The sequence below is a fragment of the Podarcis melisellensis genome (genome assembly GCF_964234715.1).
Source record: "Podarcis melisellensis genome assembly, chromosome: 6".
Classification (NCBI taxonomy): Eukaryota; Metazoa; Chordata; class Lepidosauria; order Squamata; family Lacertidae; genus Podarcis; species Podarcis melisellensis.
The window spans coordinates 47,204,077-47,218,737 of record NC_138538.1 but is presented as its reverse complement, the minus strand read 5'-3'; the positions used below and the strand labels follow the sequence as shown (position 1 = coordinate 47,218,737).

The window sequence follows — 14,661 nt, the reverse complement described above, 5'->3', positions numbered from 1 at the left end:
GTGATGGAAGATCCAGTGTAGGGTTTGGTCCATGGAACAGAGAGGGAGGCACTTCTTGGTGGTTATGTGCCCCCAAAATCTGATCCTGGGAGTTGGGGGAATCCTGTGGAGACATGTGGGTGGTGGGGTGCTGGATGGGAGAGGGTGGGGGTGGAGATCAGTGAAAACTGCTTCACTCCCCCGTTCTGCTGATGCCTGAAGCACTGATTAGATATGACCCATGGTATGTGGACAGGTGGAAGTTGATTTCTGTAGAATCAGCCCAAAGTTCTACCCATCTGAAAGGGTGGACCATCTCTCCCCTCAACCATTTTTCAGCCTCTGGCTCATGGATTTGCTTGTTTTTTTAGAGGCCCATCAGAAAGCAGCCTCAACATTCTATTATGGCAAATGCAAACACAAAGGCCAGTCTCTCATGGTTTAGGAACTATGGAAATCAAAACGAGATCTTAAGGGTGTCTGTTTAAATTAGCCAATAATGATACCTTCATTAATGTATTTGGCTCCCTTTCAAATACTCCCCATTAGCAAAAGCACGGTGGAGATGTAGAGAAGATTAATGAGGTTTTAATGAAGAGCCGCTGCCAAGGCACCGGTAAACTGGCTGGCAGCAAAGGCTGCTGCCCCACCAAGATTTGATCAGGATCTGTTGCTCGTCCTCCTTCATCTGCGTGAGCTGCTAAGGATGCTGTCTATGTTCCCAAAGGGACATCTCAAAGAAAATGGCATTTTGCAAGTGGAGCCACCAACCAAAGTGGAGGGCTCCTCTTTAAGGTTCTAGCCAGCCAGCCATGTTGCCAACCAGGAGTCAATGAATCCAGAACACTACCTGGCAACTTCAACTTCAACTGATGTCAATGGAAGAACTAAATTTATGTCTCAGAGGTTAAAATGAATGGGATTTAAACTGCTTAATCTTGTTCAGCATGCTCAAAGAGTGTGGTCTTTTAATCATTCATTTAAAGCATTTATAAACTTCTTTTTTAAAAAAAGAAATCTCTAAGCACAGGGAGGGGGGAATCTAAGCAGTGTTAAACTCCAAGAATCCCTGCATTTGAAATGTAATGCATGGATTCTACAAGAACCGCTGTGAGCTAATCACAGAAGCCCTGTAGCCAAACTATATTTTACAAGGCAGTGAACCTATATAGAAAATGTACATACATGGGTCAGATTTGGAGAAAGTATCCTTATCCAGAAGATTTCTGAAATGAAAGAGAGAGAGAGAGAGAGAGAGAGAGAGAGAGAGAGAGAGAGAGAGAGAGAGAGAGGAAGAATTACACAATTTCCAGTACAGAGCAAAATTAATAATAATAATAATAATAATAATAATAATAATAATAATAATAAACCAATTCAATTTAGCCCAAACAACAGAAGCCTTTCTACCTAGAATAGCCTAGTGGCCAGCCTGGGTGGGAGACACTAATCTGACACTACTGTCAAGGAAGATGCTCTGTTACACAGTGGTGTAACTTAGCTCAGCACACATTGCTGAAGGTGCCTGGCTGTAGTTCCTAGAAGAAGGCAACTATATTCTATATCTATCTATCTATCATCTATCATCTATCTATCATCTATCTATCTATCTATCTATCTATCTATCTATCTATCTATCTATCTATCTATATCTCTATCTATCTATCTATCATCTATCTATCTATCTATCTATCTATCTATCTATCTATCTATCTATCTATCATCTATCTATCATCTATCTATCTATCTATCTATCTATCGATCTATCTATCTATCATCTATCATCTATCTATCTATCTATCATCTATCTATATCTATCTATCTATCTATCATCTATCTATCTATCTATCTATCTATCTATCTATCTATCTATCATCTATCATCTATCTATCTATCATCATCTATCATCTATCTATCTATCTATCTATCTATCTATCTATCTATCTATCTATCTATCTATCATCTATCTATCATCTATCTATCATCTATCTATCTATCATCTATCTATCTATCTATCATCTATCTATCTATCATCTATTTATATTATTATTTATTAATTTTCTTTTTCTCATAACAAATATCCAATATCAATAACATTCATTTTTCAGTCCCCCCCCCCTCCTTGTTGACTTCCCTCAGCTTCCATTTCTGGTTTGTTACATAAAATGTTTCGTTCTGCTGTGTATATAATAATGTTTTATCAACTTGTATAATCTTCTTGTTCTTTGTAATTAAAGTTGTGAATATTTATTTAAATCCTGCCAATGAGTCCATGGGGTTTTTTTTGTTTCTGTAAATATGGTGTAAAAGATTCCTATTCTTTTCCAAAGTCACTGTTGTCCTTTTCACACAATTTGTCCGTAACTCTGCATAATTCATCAGTTTTTCTTGCCATTGTTCTTTAAAAGTAATTTGTCCGGTCTTCCAATTTTGCACTATTAGAATTCTTGCTGCTGTTGTAGCATACATGAACAATGTCTGTTTTTCTTTCGGAATATCTTGTCCTAGAATACCTAACGAAAAAGCTTCTGGTTTTTTAACAGACGTTACTTTAAACTTTTTTTTTCCAATTCATTATAAATCATTTCCCAAAATTTCTTAATAATCTTACAATCCCACCACATATGATAAAATGTACCTTCCCCTTCTTTGCATCTCCAACAATTCTTTTGTTCTGTTTTATACATTTTTGCCAATTTATTTGGTGTGACATACCACCTATACAGGGACGCGGGTGGCGCTGTGGGTTAAACCACAGAGCCTAGGACTTGCCAATCAGAAGATCGGCGGTTCAAATCCCTGCGACGGGGTGAGCTCCCGTTGCTCAGTCCCTGCTCCTGCCAACCTAGCAGTTTGAAAGCACATCAAAGTGCAAGTAGATAAATAGGTACTACTCCGGCAGGAAGGTAAACGGCGTTTCTGTGTGCTGCTCTGGTTCGCCAGAAGCAGCTTAGTCATGCTGGCCACATGACCCAGAAGCTGTATGCCGGCTCCCTCGGCCAATAAAGCGAGATGAGCTTCGCAACCCCAGAGTCGGTCACGACTGGATCTAATGGTCAGGGGTCCCTTTACCTTTACCTCCTATACATCATCTTCATATAATTCTCTTTCAGCAATATACAGTCTGTAAATTTCAAAATCACTTTCCAAAGCCTTATTCAATCTTCAAACTTCAAATTATATTATGACCTATGTTCTCTGCCCACTTAATCATTACCGATTTAACTTCTTTGTCTTTAGTTTCCCATTCCAAAAGTATATTATAGGCCTTCTTCAATAGTTTGGAATTATCGTCTATAATATCCCTTTGGAATTTGGAAGCTGTGTAAGTAAATCCTCTCTTATTGTCCTCTTTAAAGATTTTGTTTAGTTGCCTGTGATGCAACCAACTCTGAAGATATTCCTTTATCTCATCATAGTCTTTAAGTTTTAGTTTTCCTTCTTGCTCAGTTAATAGATCTCTGTATGTTGGCCATATTCCTTTCTTTGTTGACGCTTTGGATGATAATGCTTCAACTATATTCTAAATCAACAGCACCCAAGTGTGTGTTTCCTTTCCACAGAACTCAACCTTTCCAATGCAGACAGTGGCCCATATTATATCTTGGTATAAAGATGATGATCTACATCAGGGTAGTCAATGTAGCACCTTCTAGATATGGTAGACCCCAACTCTCATCATCTTTGACTACTGGTAGAGCTGGTAGCGATTGATGAGAGAGATCGTCCACAATAGTTGGAGGGCTCTACATTGGTTATTCCTGAGCTATGTACATGGCAAGTTATGTCCGTGCAAATATGAAAGAATGGAACTGGAGGGGCTTCAGCAAACCTCAAAATATACATAACTAGTCATTCAAGACATCTAACAAACAAACAAACCCAATGGTTAAAATTAGAGTATAGTTTGCTATCATTATTCAAAATGGTGTCCAATGGTATCCACACACAGACAAAAACCCGCTCCTTGATCACAGAAAACTGAGTTACAATATCTTAATAAGTGTCCAAATGCACAGTAAACAACAACGTTCTAATATACAATAGTAGAACAGAAGTCTTCTACTTGGCATTTCTCGGGAATTCTAATAAACTCAAAAACCAGTGCAGTTTTGAAAGGTTCAGTCCACCATCCTGATTCAAGATGGTATCCAACTATATCCAAGCTTAGATGAAAACCATCTCCTTGATCTCATTGTGAAAAATAGCATGTCAAACTGACAAACAGCTTCAAAACGACTCTCTTGTAGTAGCAACCAAGTCCATAGGCACATTCAATGAAGAGTTTCTTGCTCGGCTAAGTTGCCCCAACTTTATGGAGATCTAAGCCCCATTTGTGAAGAATGCATCTGGTCTTGATGTGGGGAGGGACACACACACAAGCCCGTCTTGATATTCCTGCACGTTCCAGATCCACTTCCCACATCCACTTCGCACGTTTACTCAAATGGACTTTAGAATCCCCCTTCATGCCATCATATTGCATGTAGAAATGTCTGAAGTGGAGCCAGCACACACAGGAGAATTGGAGTGAGGCTCCATGTATGCCCCCTCTCCCTCCCCACTTTAAGCCTACACGTATTCACCTTGAATCCAAAAAAAAAAGGTTTCACAAAACCATGTATTCTGAATGTAGACAGAATGTTGATTTATTCTTAATGTAGACCAGAATGTTGGCATGCAAACACCTTGTCCTCCAAGGTATTGATTTATTTATATCAATTATCTTCCCCATTGAGGAGCAGCCACCTCCTGCATCCTGAGAGATTATGGAGATTTTAGGACTTTTTCTAAAGATATTAGGGGAAATGAATGGTTGATAGCACAAAGGAACTAAATAAGGGCTCATATATTGGAATCACCTGCGAAAGTGTTTGTTCTGCATTATTGAGTCCATTCTTAAATTGCCTCCATCTGGGAATGTTATGGCATGAAGACAATGCAAACAACAATTTTATGTTCTGCTGACTTCATTTTGTAAATAAAGTAGTGAGAGCTGGACCATAAAGAAGGCTGATTGCCGAAGAATTGATGCTTTTGAATTATGGTGCTGGAGGAGTCTCTTGAGAGTCCCATGGACTGCAAGAAGATCAAACCTATCCATTCTTAAGGAAATCAGCCCTGAGCGCTCACTGGAGCACTTGTGAAGCTGAAGCTCCAATACGTGACCACCTCATGAGAAGAGAAGACTCCCTGGAAAAGACCCTGATGTTGGGAAAGATTGAGGACACAAGGAGAAGGGGACGACAGAGGATGAGATGTTGGACAGTGTTCTCGAAGCTATGAACATGAGTTTGACCAAACTGCGGGAGGCAGTGGAAGACAGGAATGCCTGGCATGCTCTGGTCCATGGGGTCACGAAGAGTCGGACATGACTAAACGACTAAACAACAACATAGTGTTTTCTCTTTATGAGCAATAATGATGTATCACAAAATAATTCTGTACTGAAGCTATTACTGCCCTACACAGACTACACTTGCCATGCTGACTTATGTGCAACTGAGGCTGGTGCTGGCTGAGTGGACTTCTGTGTAGATGATGTGTGCAATTTGGACCATACTGAATGCATCATCGCTACATGTAAATAATGCCCTATCTACAAATGGACTCTTGTAATATGAACAGAGGGGAGGGAAAAAAGGCTGCAAAAATAATTTAAGAAATTTAAATTAAATTTAGATGAAACATTTGTTCCATGCCAGGTGGTGGGTTACACTTAGACATCTTTGTGTGTTCTATGAATAGGAAAGTTTGTCATACATTTTACTATAACAGAAATTTGTCTCAGGGTTTCTGATACCAGCACCCAATGTGGCTGAAAGTTTATAGCTTCAGTTCCTTCAAGATCCCTTCCCTCCCTTTGTCCATTTGATTAATCCACAGTCCTCAAGATGACAAGATTCTGGGAGCTGTCCACCACTTGTGGTGCTGAATGCAGTCAGAAAATTCTGCACTTAAGATCACAGAACTGTAGGGTTGGATAATGAAGGATTAGAAAGGGCTTAATAGCATTCCAGTTTCAGAGCCAGAACTTCTCTGAATGTTTCTTTCAATAGCTTATCTTCAAAGCACGCAAGAGCACCAATTAAATGTAAGGAGATATGCAGACTGAGTGCAGAGGGAGCTTGCTTTAACTCACTGGCATACTCATTCCAGGAAACGATATTTCATTGCTTTAGAGACAGGCTCAACTTCAGGGATTGCAGCAGGTCAGGCTGTTGCATCTGGGCAATGAAGAAAGTTGCTTTGAGTCAGCACAACCATGTGGTTCAGTAACAAGGGAGATATAAAGAAGCCATAGTATTGTTTTCTCTCAATTGCTGTCAGTGAGCAGGTAAGGTGTGTTGGTGGGATTGCAGAGGGCACTGAATACCAGTCCCTGACTACAGTAAAACATGGAGAACCAAAAGCTGCAGTACAGGAAGTTACAGAGAGCACTAATTACTGAGTGATTCATCCACTGTAATTCTTTCTAAACACTCGGAAGATTTAGAGGCATCTTGAGAAGGATAATCTATCCCCTTGTCTTAGGAAGTGACAACCAGTGATTAAGAAAGCAGAAAAACTCTACTTGGCCTGTTAACACCCATGGATAATGAAATCAGAGGGGCAGAGAAATTCTGGGGAAGCTGTCAGTTATTGTTGTAATTCCTTGGGCTGCAGGAGTGTAAAAGGAGGGTGGGATTGGAGGTCACAACTGCACTAGCTTTTTTTTGTTTTTTGGTGTGACACTTTCCTAGCACTTTTTGACGTCCGATGCAGACAGCTGGTCCTACCTTGCACACTTTGTACACTTGTCCTCTCACAAAAATATGGATGTGAAGTACGTAAATCTCCAAAGATGGAATATGCAATCTCAAGTAATGCCCTGCCAGACTTGTTTCCACACATGGGCTCTGGTTTGCAGCAACTGGTGTTGAAGCACATAGTACTTTAGAAGTGATTTATAAATAAGAAAAGTAGAGTCTTCTTTTTGACAAGACTGAAAAATGTGGAATCCATGAGCCTCTAGCTGTAATGCTGCAGGAATTCTTTGGTTGAGTAGGATGCCCTGCCCTGCAGTGACAAGCTGCAATTGCTTGACAACGATGTGCAGAGATGGTAGAATTTGTGTGGGTGGCCACCGCAAATTACCTGAATGACCCGTTAAGTGTGAGAAGCATACAGAGAAAAAGAAAACCCCTCTTGTCCCAAATGAGACAGAATAACATGCAGGGAATTGGCTGCCTTACATGCAGCTCACCCTGAAGCAGAAGAACAAGAAGTGAAGAAGAACTGAAAACAGAACAGTGTGAGAGCAAGAGAAGGAGCTGAAAAGAGAAGGAAACCAAAAGACCAGAAATTAGAAATATAATAATTCCAATCAAATGGGGACCATTTGTCCTTCAGATAGTAGTGCTGGCCTTTTGATGCTACCTAAAATACCACTCTCCTCTCAGCATTGGTTTCCTCAGGGAGTTCTTGATACATCACCCTCTTCCCTCCCTCCATAGTGTCTCTCATTCCTGCAATAATAAACAGCCCATTGGGATAGAACAAAACCTCCTCCAGTCTCTCCATTCATTGAGCAGCTATGACTTTCTGCTGGAGGACAGGGCTTGGATAACGATCCCGCCCCCAGCTCCCCTACAAAATAAAATAATACTCTATTGGCAGGGTAAGTCATACAAGGGCTGCCAAAAAATACAAAAAGATTCACTGCACATGAACTAAGCAGATTGCAGCTGCATCACACTTGAAGGATGGGAAGGGGAGCTAGTGCAGAGCTGGTGAAGAAAAGCAGGAAGAGGAAGCAAGGAGAGTATGAGACAGGTCCACGGGGAGGCAGCAGAAAGGGTCAGACAGTGAAGCTTCCAGTCCCAAAGGGAAGACTTAAAATGTCTGTTGAAGGGTCTCAGTCCTGTCTACCCAGCTATTTTGTGTTATACATCAGTAAAAACAATAATAGCATGTTGAAGGTCTGAGTATTCAGTCCCCAAAGCCTTAGGGGAACTCCCTGGTTCACTGGCCCCACACTCACAGAAGTGTATATTAAAACAACAACAAAGCCAGGAACCCCCTGGTCAACATTAGGCACTTTATAAATAATTCTTTTGAGAGAACAGGAGACCTGTGAAGAGTGGGTGGAGCTAGAGATGCAAAAGGTCATGAGTGTGGGTGTATTGGGATCTAAGAGTGGAGAGATAAGGGGGCAAGGGCCTTGAGGGTTTTGAAGGGGATGGCGAGAAATAAAGGGAAACTAAACACCTCTATTTTCTAAAGCATCAGGCCCAAATCAGGAAACCAAATTAAGACCCAACTAGATTACACGGGTGGCGCTGTGGTCTAAACCACAGAGCCTAGGGCTTGCCTATCAGAAGGTCGGCGGTTCGAATCCCTGCGAAGGGGTGAGCTCCTGTTGTTCAGTCCCTGCTCCTGCCAATCTAGCAGTTCGAAAGCCCATCAAAGTGCAAGTAGATAAATAGGTACCGCTCCGGCGGGAAGGTAAATGGCATTTCCGTGTGCTGCTCTGGTTTGGAAGCTGTATGCCGGCTCCCTTGGCCAGTAAAGCGAGATGAGCACTGCAACCCCAGAGTCGTCCGCAACTGGACCTAACAGTCAGGGGTCCCTTTACCTAGTTTATCAGAGGAGATTGTGAGGACTAAGGAAGGTTTCAAAGCACTCTGGGAACAGGACTTACAACTGGTGACTCAAGACAATCTCCGGAATAATGCTTTGAAATCTGCTTCCATAAGGGTCAGAGGGAACTCTTCCCAATTTGCCCTACATTGCCCTACATTGGCCCATCTAGTCCAGCAGCCTGTTCTCACAGTGGCCACTAGAAAAAAAGGGAACAGGTAATCTTTGTTGGGTGGTGGAGGCTACAACTAATGTTTAGAATGCCTTTCTGCCAGGAGTGCATCGTTGGTGAATGTTGTTAATGGGATATGGAAAATGAAAGAGAGTGAAACTGAATGTCAATGTAGTCTCTTCACTGTATCAACAAATAGGAGAAATGAGACACCAATCAAAGTGTCATTTGTGAACAACAGCCCAAGCCACCCACATTTCTCTCCTGGGTGGTTCTAGCACTCTGACAAAAGCTGTATGCTGACAGCTTCTCATATAGACAGACAGAAATGCAAACCAAAGGATGTCAATTTCCTTCTCAGCTAGAGACTATAGATCTGGGTTGCTGAAAAGGCAACAGAGCCTAGTTTTTAGAACTTTATGATTACGGAATTATCTTTCAATCAGCTATTTGTGTATGTAACCCAAAATTACTCATGGGAGAAACAATGAGAAAAATAAGTTATGAGTTTTGGGGACATCAGCTTTCCAAGGATTTAAAGTCCACAGAAGTACAGCCATCCACAAAGCCTCATTGCTGAAGTCACTGGAGGAAGAAAATTTAGATGGTTAATGTACAGTGTAGTGCGACAGACATGGTAACCTGGCCTCCTAACCTGACAGGTGAGTCACTGCTGCTTACCAGGATTAGACAGTGACTGGAATGGTGCGGTGCAAACACACAAGCAGAAATAGATTGACTGCATTGGTGCATTTGCACGGCACTGCACTGCCCTCACCACTGCCTCTCTTCTCCCAGAAGCAGCAACTCGTCTGCTGGGAGGTCAGATAAGAGCCCTTGCCCCACTGCGCTGCCCGCTACTGGAGCCTGGATGTCCCCTCTTGACACTACTAGGAAACACCTTTTGTTCACCCAAAACAATCCCAATAGCAATTACAGGCTATGACGTTGCCACATATGTAAGCCAACACATACCCCATGGATTTTGTAGATATCCAACCTTAAATTTATAAATTCATTTAATAAGCACACAGAGAACACAGCTGAGTTATATCTGGGGGCTGGGAAGGCAACATTTCAAAAAGGCACTAGTGCATAACAATTTTCATTCTTTAAACAATAATGTGCAGGTCTGTACTGGATGTTCCCTAATTTCAATATTCACTTTGAAAGAAACACATTTTTGTTAGGGTTTTAGAGGCTCGCGGGTATGTCATTTTTGTGACACTGTTAATGATGTAATTTATCATAATTATTTTAATGTTTCTGTTCATTATGCATTATGCTTTTATATTCCATTAGAATCATAAAATTGTAGACTTGGAAGGGATCCCAGGGATCATCTGGTCCAACCCCCTGCAATGCAGGAATCTCAACTAAGGCATCCATGACAGATGGCCGTCCAACCTCTGCTTAACAAGCTCCAAGGAAGGAGAGTCCACCACCTTCTGAGGGAATCCAGTCCATTGTCACACAGCTCTTACCATCAGAAAGTTATTCCTGAAGTTTATTCGGAATCTGTTTTCTTAAATCCATTGGCTCAGGTCCCATCCTCCAGAGCAGGAGAAAACAAGCTTGCTCCATCTCCCATGTGACAGCCCTTTAGATATTTGAAGACGACTCCTCTCAATCTCTTTTCCAGGCTAAACATATCCAACTCCCTCAACCATAAGACTTGGTTTCCAGACCCTTGATCATCTTGGTCACCCTCCTCTACCAACATTCCAGCTTGTCAATATCCTTCTTAAATTGTGGCACCCAGAATTAGACACAGTATTCCAGGTGTAGTCTGACCAAGACAGACTAGAGCAGGACTATTACATATAGTCACATTGTTGATTCATGGCAAACTTGTGGTCTGAAACTGTGAACAGCTATCCTGAATCTTCCAACAAAGTAAGCAGCTCTTCAACACATGGAAGAAAACTCAAAACAAGGCAAGGCAAGTCTTTTTTATTATTGGAAAATATCTGAAAAGCTATCTGTAAGGAAGTTGCAGCATGCAGGGGAATCTCACCCTGTGCTTGTGAAACAGACTGGGAGCCTGAAGCCAATGTTTTGGCTGGTAAATTCCAACATCCAAACCCTCCTCGTACTGGCTACCTAAATGCCGGACAGTGGAAGAATCTTTCTTGTGAATGCCCCTCCCTCTCAAATGCACACTCTCCACATTGCCTCTTTTTTCTCTCCCATGCTCTCTTCTGTATATCTCTATCTTGGAAGTAAGTCACCTGTCTGTCACCATCCTTCTCTCTTTTCCACTGTATCTCCCAGCAATCTCTCCCCACCACCACCCCAATTCCCACTCTCTCTCTCTGTGTGTGTTACTGCAGCCCTTTCATTCTCTCTCTCCTCCCACTTCTGGCTTTCTGTTCCTGCCTTTTCTCCCAGACAAATACACGTCCTGTTCACAATGATGCTTCACTGCCACAAGAGCAATACAATGCTGTGCTTTCCAGACTCAGTGTGGTGTGGAGTGGCTTGAAATTTGGAGGTGGGTGGTGTTGAGCAAGTTACCAGATGTCACAGATATGTTCTCAGAGTGTGGATGCTTGGCAGAACAGAGGAAACTTAAGGTTTGCAGAACTGTTGTTGTTGTTGTTTAGTTGTTTAGTCGTGTCCGACTCTTCGTGACCCCACGGACCAGAGCACGCCAGGCACTCCTGTCTTATACTGCCTCCCACAGTTTGGTCAAACTCATGCTGGTAGCTTCGAGAACACTGTCCAACCATCTTGTCCTCTGCCATCTCCTTGTGCCCTCCATCTTTCTCAACATCAGGGTTTTTTCCTGGGAGTCTTCTCTTCTCATGAGGTGGCCAAAGTACTGGAGCCTAAGCTTCACGATCTGTCCTTCCAGTGAGCGCTCAGGGCTGATTTCCTTAAGAATGGATAGGTTTGATCTTCTTGCAGTCCATGGGACTCTCACTTCCATACATCACTACTGGGAAAACCATAGCTTTAACTATACGGACCTTTGTTGGCAAGGTAATGTCTCTGCTTTGCAGAACTACCCCCCACCGAAACGAAACCTTTAGAAAAGCCTTAAGTGCAGGGTTGAGATCAAGTCAGCTCAGTAAAGGCAGCTCAGTGGGCACAGAACACTGATTGACTGCTGGAAGGGAGGAATGGAAAAGGGAGTAGGGAGCAGAATGGATTATCCCAGGAAAGGCATAGCTGGCTAGAATCCTAAAGAGAAGCACTCCACGCTGCAACATTTACCGGCACAAACTACTTCACGCAAGCATGTTGTGAAACTAAAGTGCCCGCTCTCAACTTCTCAGGGGGTTGAATATAAACAAAATGATTCCTCTTCAAAGCACCGGCATGCTGCAAATAGGCTTCCCATCTTTTCACTGGCAGGGCTCCTGTGCCCCTTGAAACCTGCAGGCCAGGTTGAAATTCAAGATTCTTTCCCATCATGGAGAAAACAGAATAAGGAAATTATGCCATGCAGCTGCCAAAGAGACTGCGCTTTTGTCAGGGAGGAATCATAACCACTATCAGCAAACTATATAATGTGATGAGGTAAAAAATAAACTGCACTGCAAGGGAGAGCCAGCCCATTTTCTCTTTGTGTTGCGGTTTGTGGTCATTCTGACTGCCAGTGCATTTCAATATGTAGAAGGCTATTTGCAAAAGAAAGCCTAAATCCATTTCAGCGGAACATTATTCATCACCATAATGTGCTGGTGATTGATTTACAACCCAATCCTTTGCAAATTTACTCAACATAAATCTCTCTTACTTCCATGGGGCTTGCCTCCTCTGTAAGTGTGCATAGAACTGCTCAACACATATATCACCCTCAACTCCTAGGGGCCCAGGGCAACTCCTTCACCCCCCCCCAATAAAATATTTGAGGGGGCTGCACATACACTAAAGGTGCTGGACATTGCCCAACTTCCAATCTCCTGTTGTAGGTACAATAATGTTGCATTAACGCCTGCCTTGGAAGCACTGCATCAGAGGAACTTTTGCTATGCACTTCTCATAAGAACTATGCAATAACATGAAGGCCTCTAATGAGCTCTTTAATTTTCTCAGACTCATAACTCTGTTGCATCCCCCTACGCTATCAGCACTTCCTGCTGCAAAACTTTTTCCTCCGCTTCCCTCTTGCCTTTGCACTTTACAAAGGGTGAGAAAGTCACCCTAAATATGATGACATGGCTGAAAATGTCTCTCCAGTATAATTTGTTTCCACGTTCCATGCAGTTCTGTTCAACCTTCTGTAATACAAGGTGCATAATTGCCTCCTTCTCTTGGGTTAACTCCAGACAATTAAGCCCATCGAAGGCATCAGCTTTTGTCATAAACAAAGTACCTTGTGATGATCTTCTGTTCTCTGTCACCAACTGCAGGAGAAAGGCTGTTTTAATTCTCTCCAGTTACTTTCCACATTTCCAAAGGGCTTCAACTTTGCTAGACTTTTTAATTGCTTCATTATTCACTCTGGATATCCTCTCCCTGTCATTTTTTTCCTCCGAACAACAACTCCATGGTTCCATGTGTAAAGTTAGAAAATAAGCTAAGACACAGCTACCAGAGTTGCCTTCTTTTGTAAAATCTGGTACAAAATGCATTGGGCAAAAGCACTACAGCTGGTCAATCCATTTGATGCCAGTCTCATTTAACATTTATACTTGGGAAATAATATTTGTCTTACAGTAGTGCCTAATGCGTGCCTAATCTCAAATTAATATCCCAATACTTAATGGAATGCCTCTGTCGACAGGAACCTGTCCATACCCTTAGATCAACATCTGAGACCCTTCTCCAGGTAGAGGAGATTGTGGGTGCCCAGTGGCACACACTGCTTGATCTCTGTCCGCTGCTGCCACTCTCCAGTGCCATAGTGGAGACTGAGCCAGGGCCTCCACCAAGAGGCCTCTGTTGGGCACATGCTTCTGCAGCGGCAGTGGGGGTGGGGCAGTAGAACATGGGTGCCCCCGTCCCATGGAGATGGTGGAGGCAGAGGCCCTGGTCCAGTCACTGCCACAGCCCCAGAGAGAGGGAGGGAAGGCAGTGGTGGTGGCAGGCGGAGGCCAGGCAACCACAGTAAAAATTTTGTGGGTGCCCAGACACCCAGGGCCCCCCTGGAGATGGAACCAGTGCCTTGGGGTACCCGCTCTGAGGGAGATTCCGAGGATTGTGACAAAAGAGAGGGCATTTTCAGTAGTGGCAGCTCTGCCATCTGTGGACACTCTCCCCAGTGAGGACCACCAGGCACCAACTTTATATTAGTTTTGGATTAGTCCTAGGATGAAGGATGGTATAGAAATTTTGATGCTGCTGCTGCTGTGTTGCTGGGAAGCCAAAGTCAATTGTTCTCTGCCTGTGCATGTGTCATGTGTCCCACATGTGACAGAGCTCCATGTCTCCACTTGGCTAGGGGTGCTCTCATAACTGCAACCGAGTCCTGCCATTTAGTCCTACAGGGAGTAAAGAAACAGTGTGGAAATGCCAGCTTCAGATGGAAACAGAGGTGATAGCAATGCCAGATTTATTGCTGTGCTAAGTCAGAATTTCAAGTGGAAAAAGAGGATTTTGTAGGTTTCTACATGTCCCTTCATTGCTGCACCAAGGAGCTGTTGGATTTCTCCCTGTGTTGAAGCTGCAAAAGGCATCTGGGAAAGGCAGCAAGAAGTAATTGGAAATGGGCTAGAGCTCAGTGATAAAATCACATGCTTTGCCTCTGCTTCCAGCCCTGTGGAAACCTTCTGTCTGCAACGGTGAAGAGCTGCTACCAGTCAATGTCTATGTAGACATAGAGAGCCAGAAGGATCAATGTGCTAACTTGATAAAGGGCAGCTAGCTATGCAAATTGCAAGAGATAAATGAAGATCTACAAGGTAAGAACTGTATTCTAACGAGAGGAGAGACGGTTA

General features: G+C 42.8%; 1 protein-coding gene across 1 annotated transcript in view; it reads right to left on the bottom strand.

Moving 5' to 3' along the window:
* CPNE5 (copine 5) overlaps positions 1 to 14,661 on the bottom strand; it is a 124,191-nt gene that overhangs the window by 92,025 nt on the left and 17,505 nt on the right. The window contains exon 2 of the mRNA XM_081915405.1: positions 1,165 to 1,205. Coding sequence (XP_081771531.1) covers positions 1,165 to 1,205 — 41 coding nt within the window. The remainder of the gene's footprint in view (positions 1 to 1,164; positions 1,206 to 14,661) is intronic.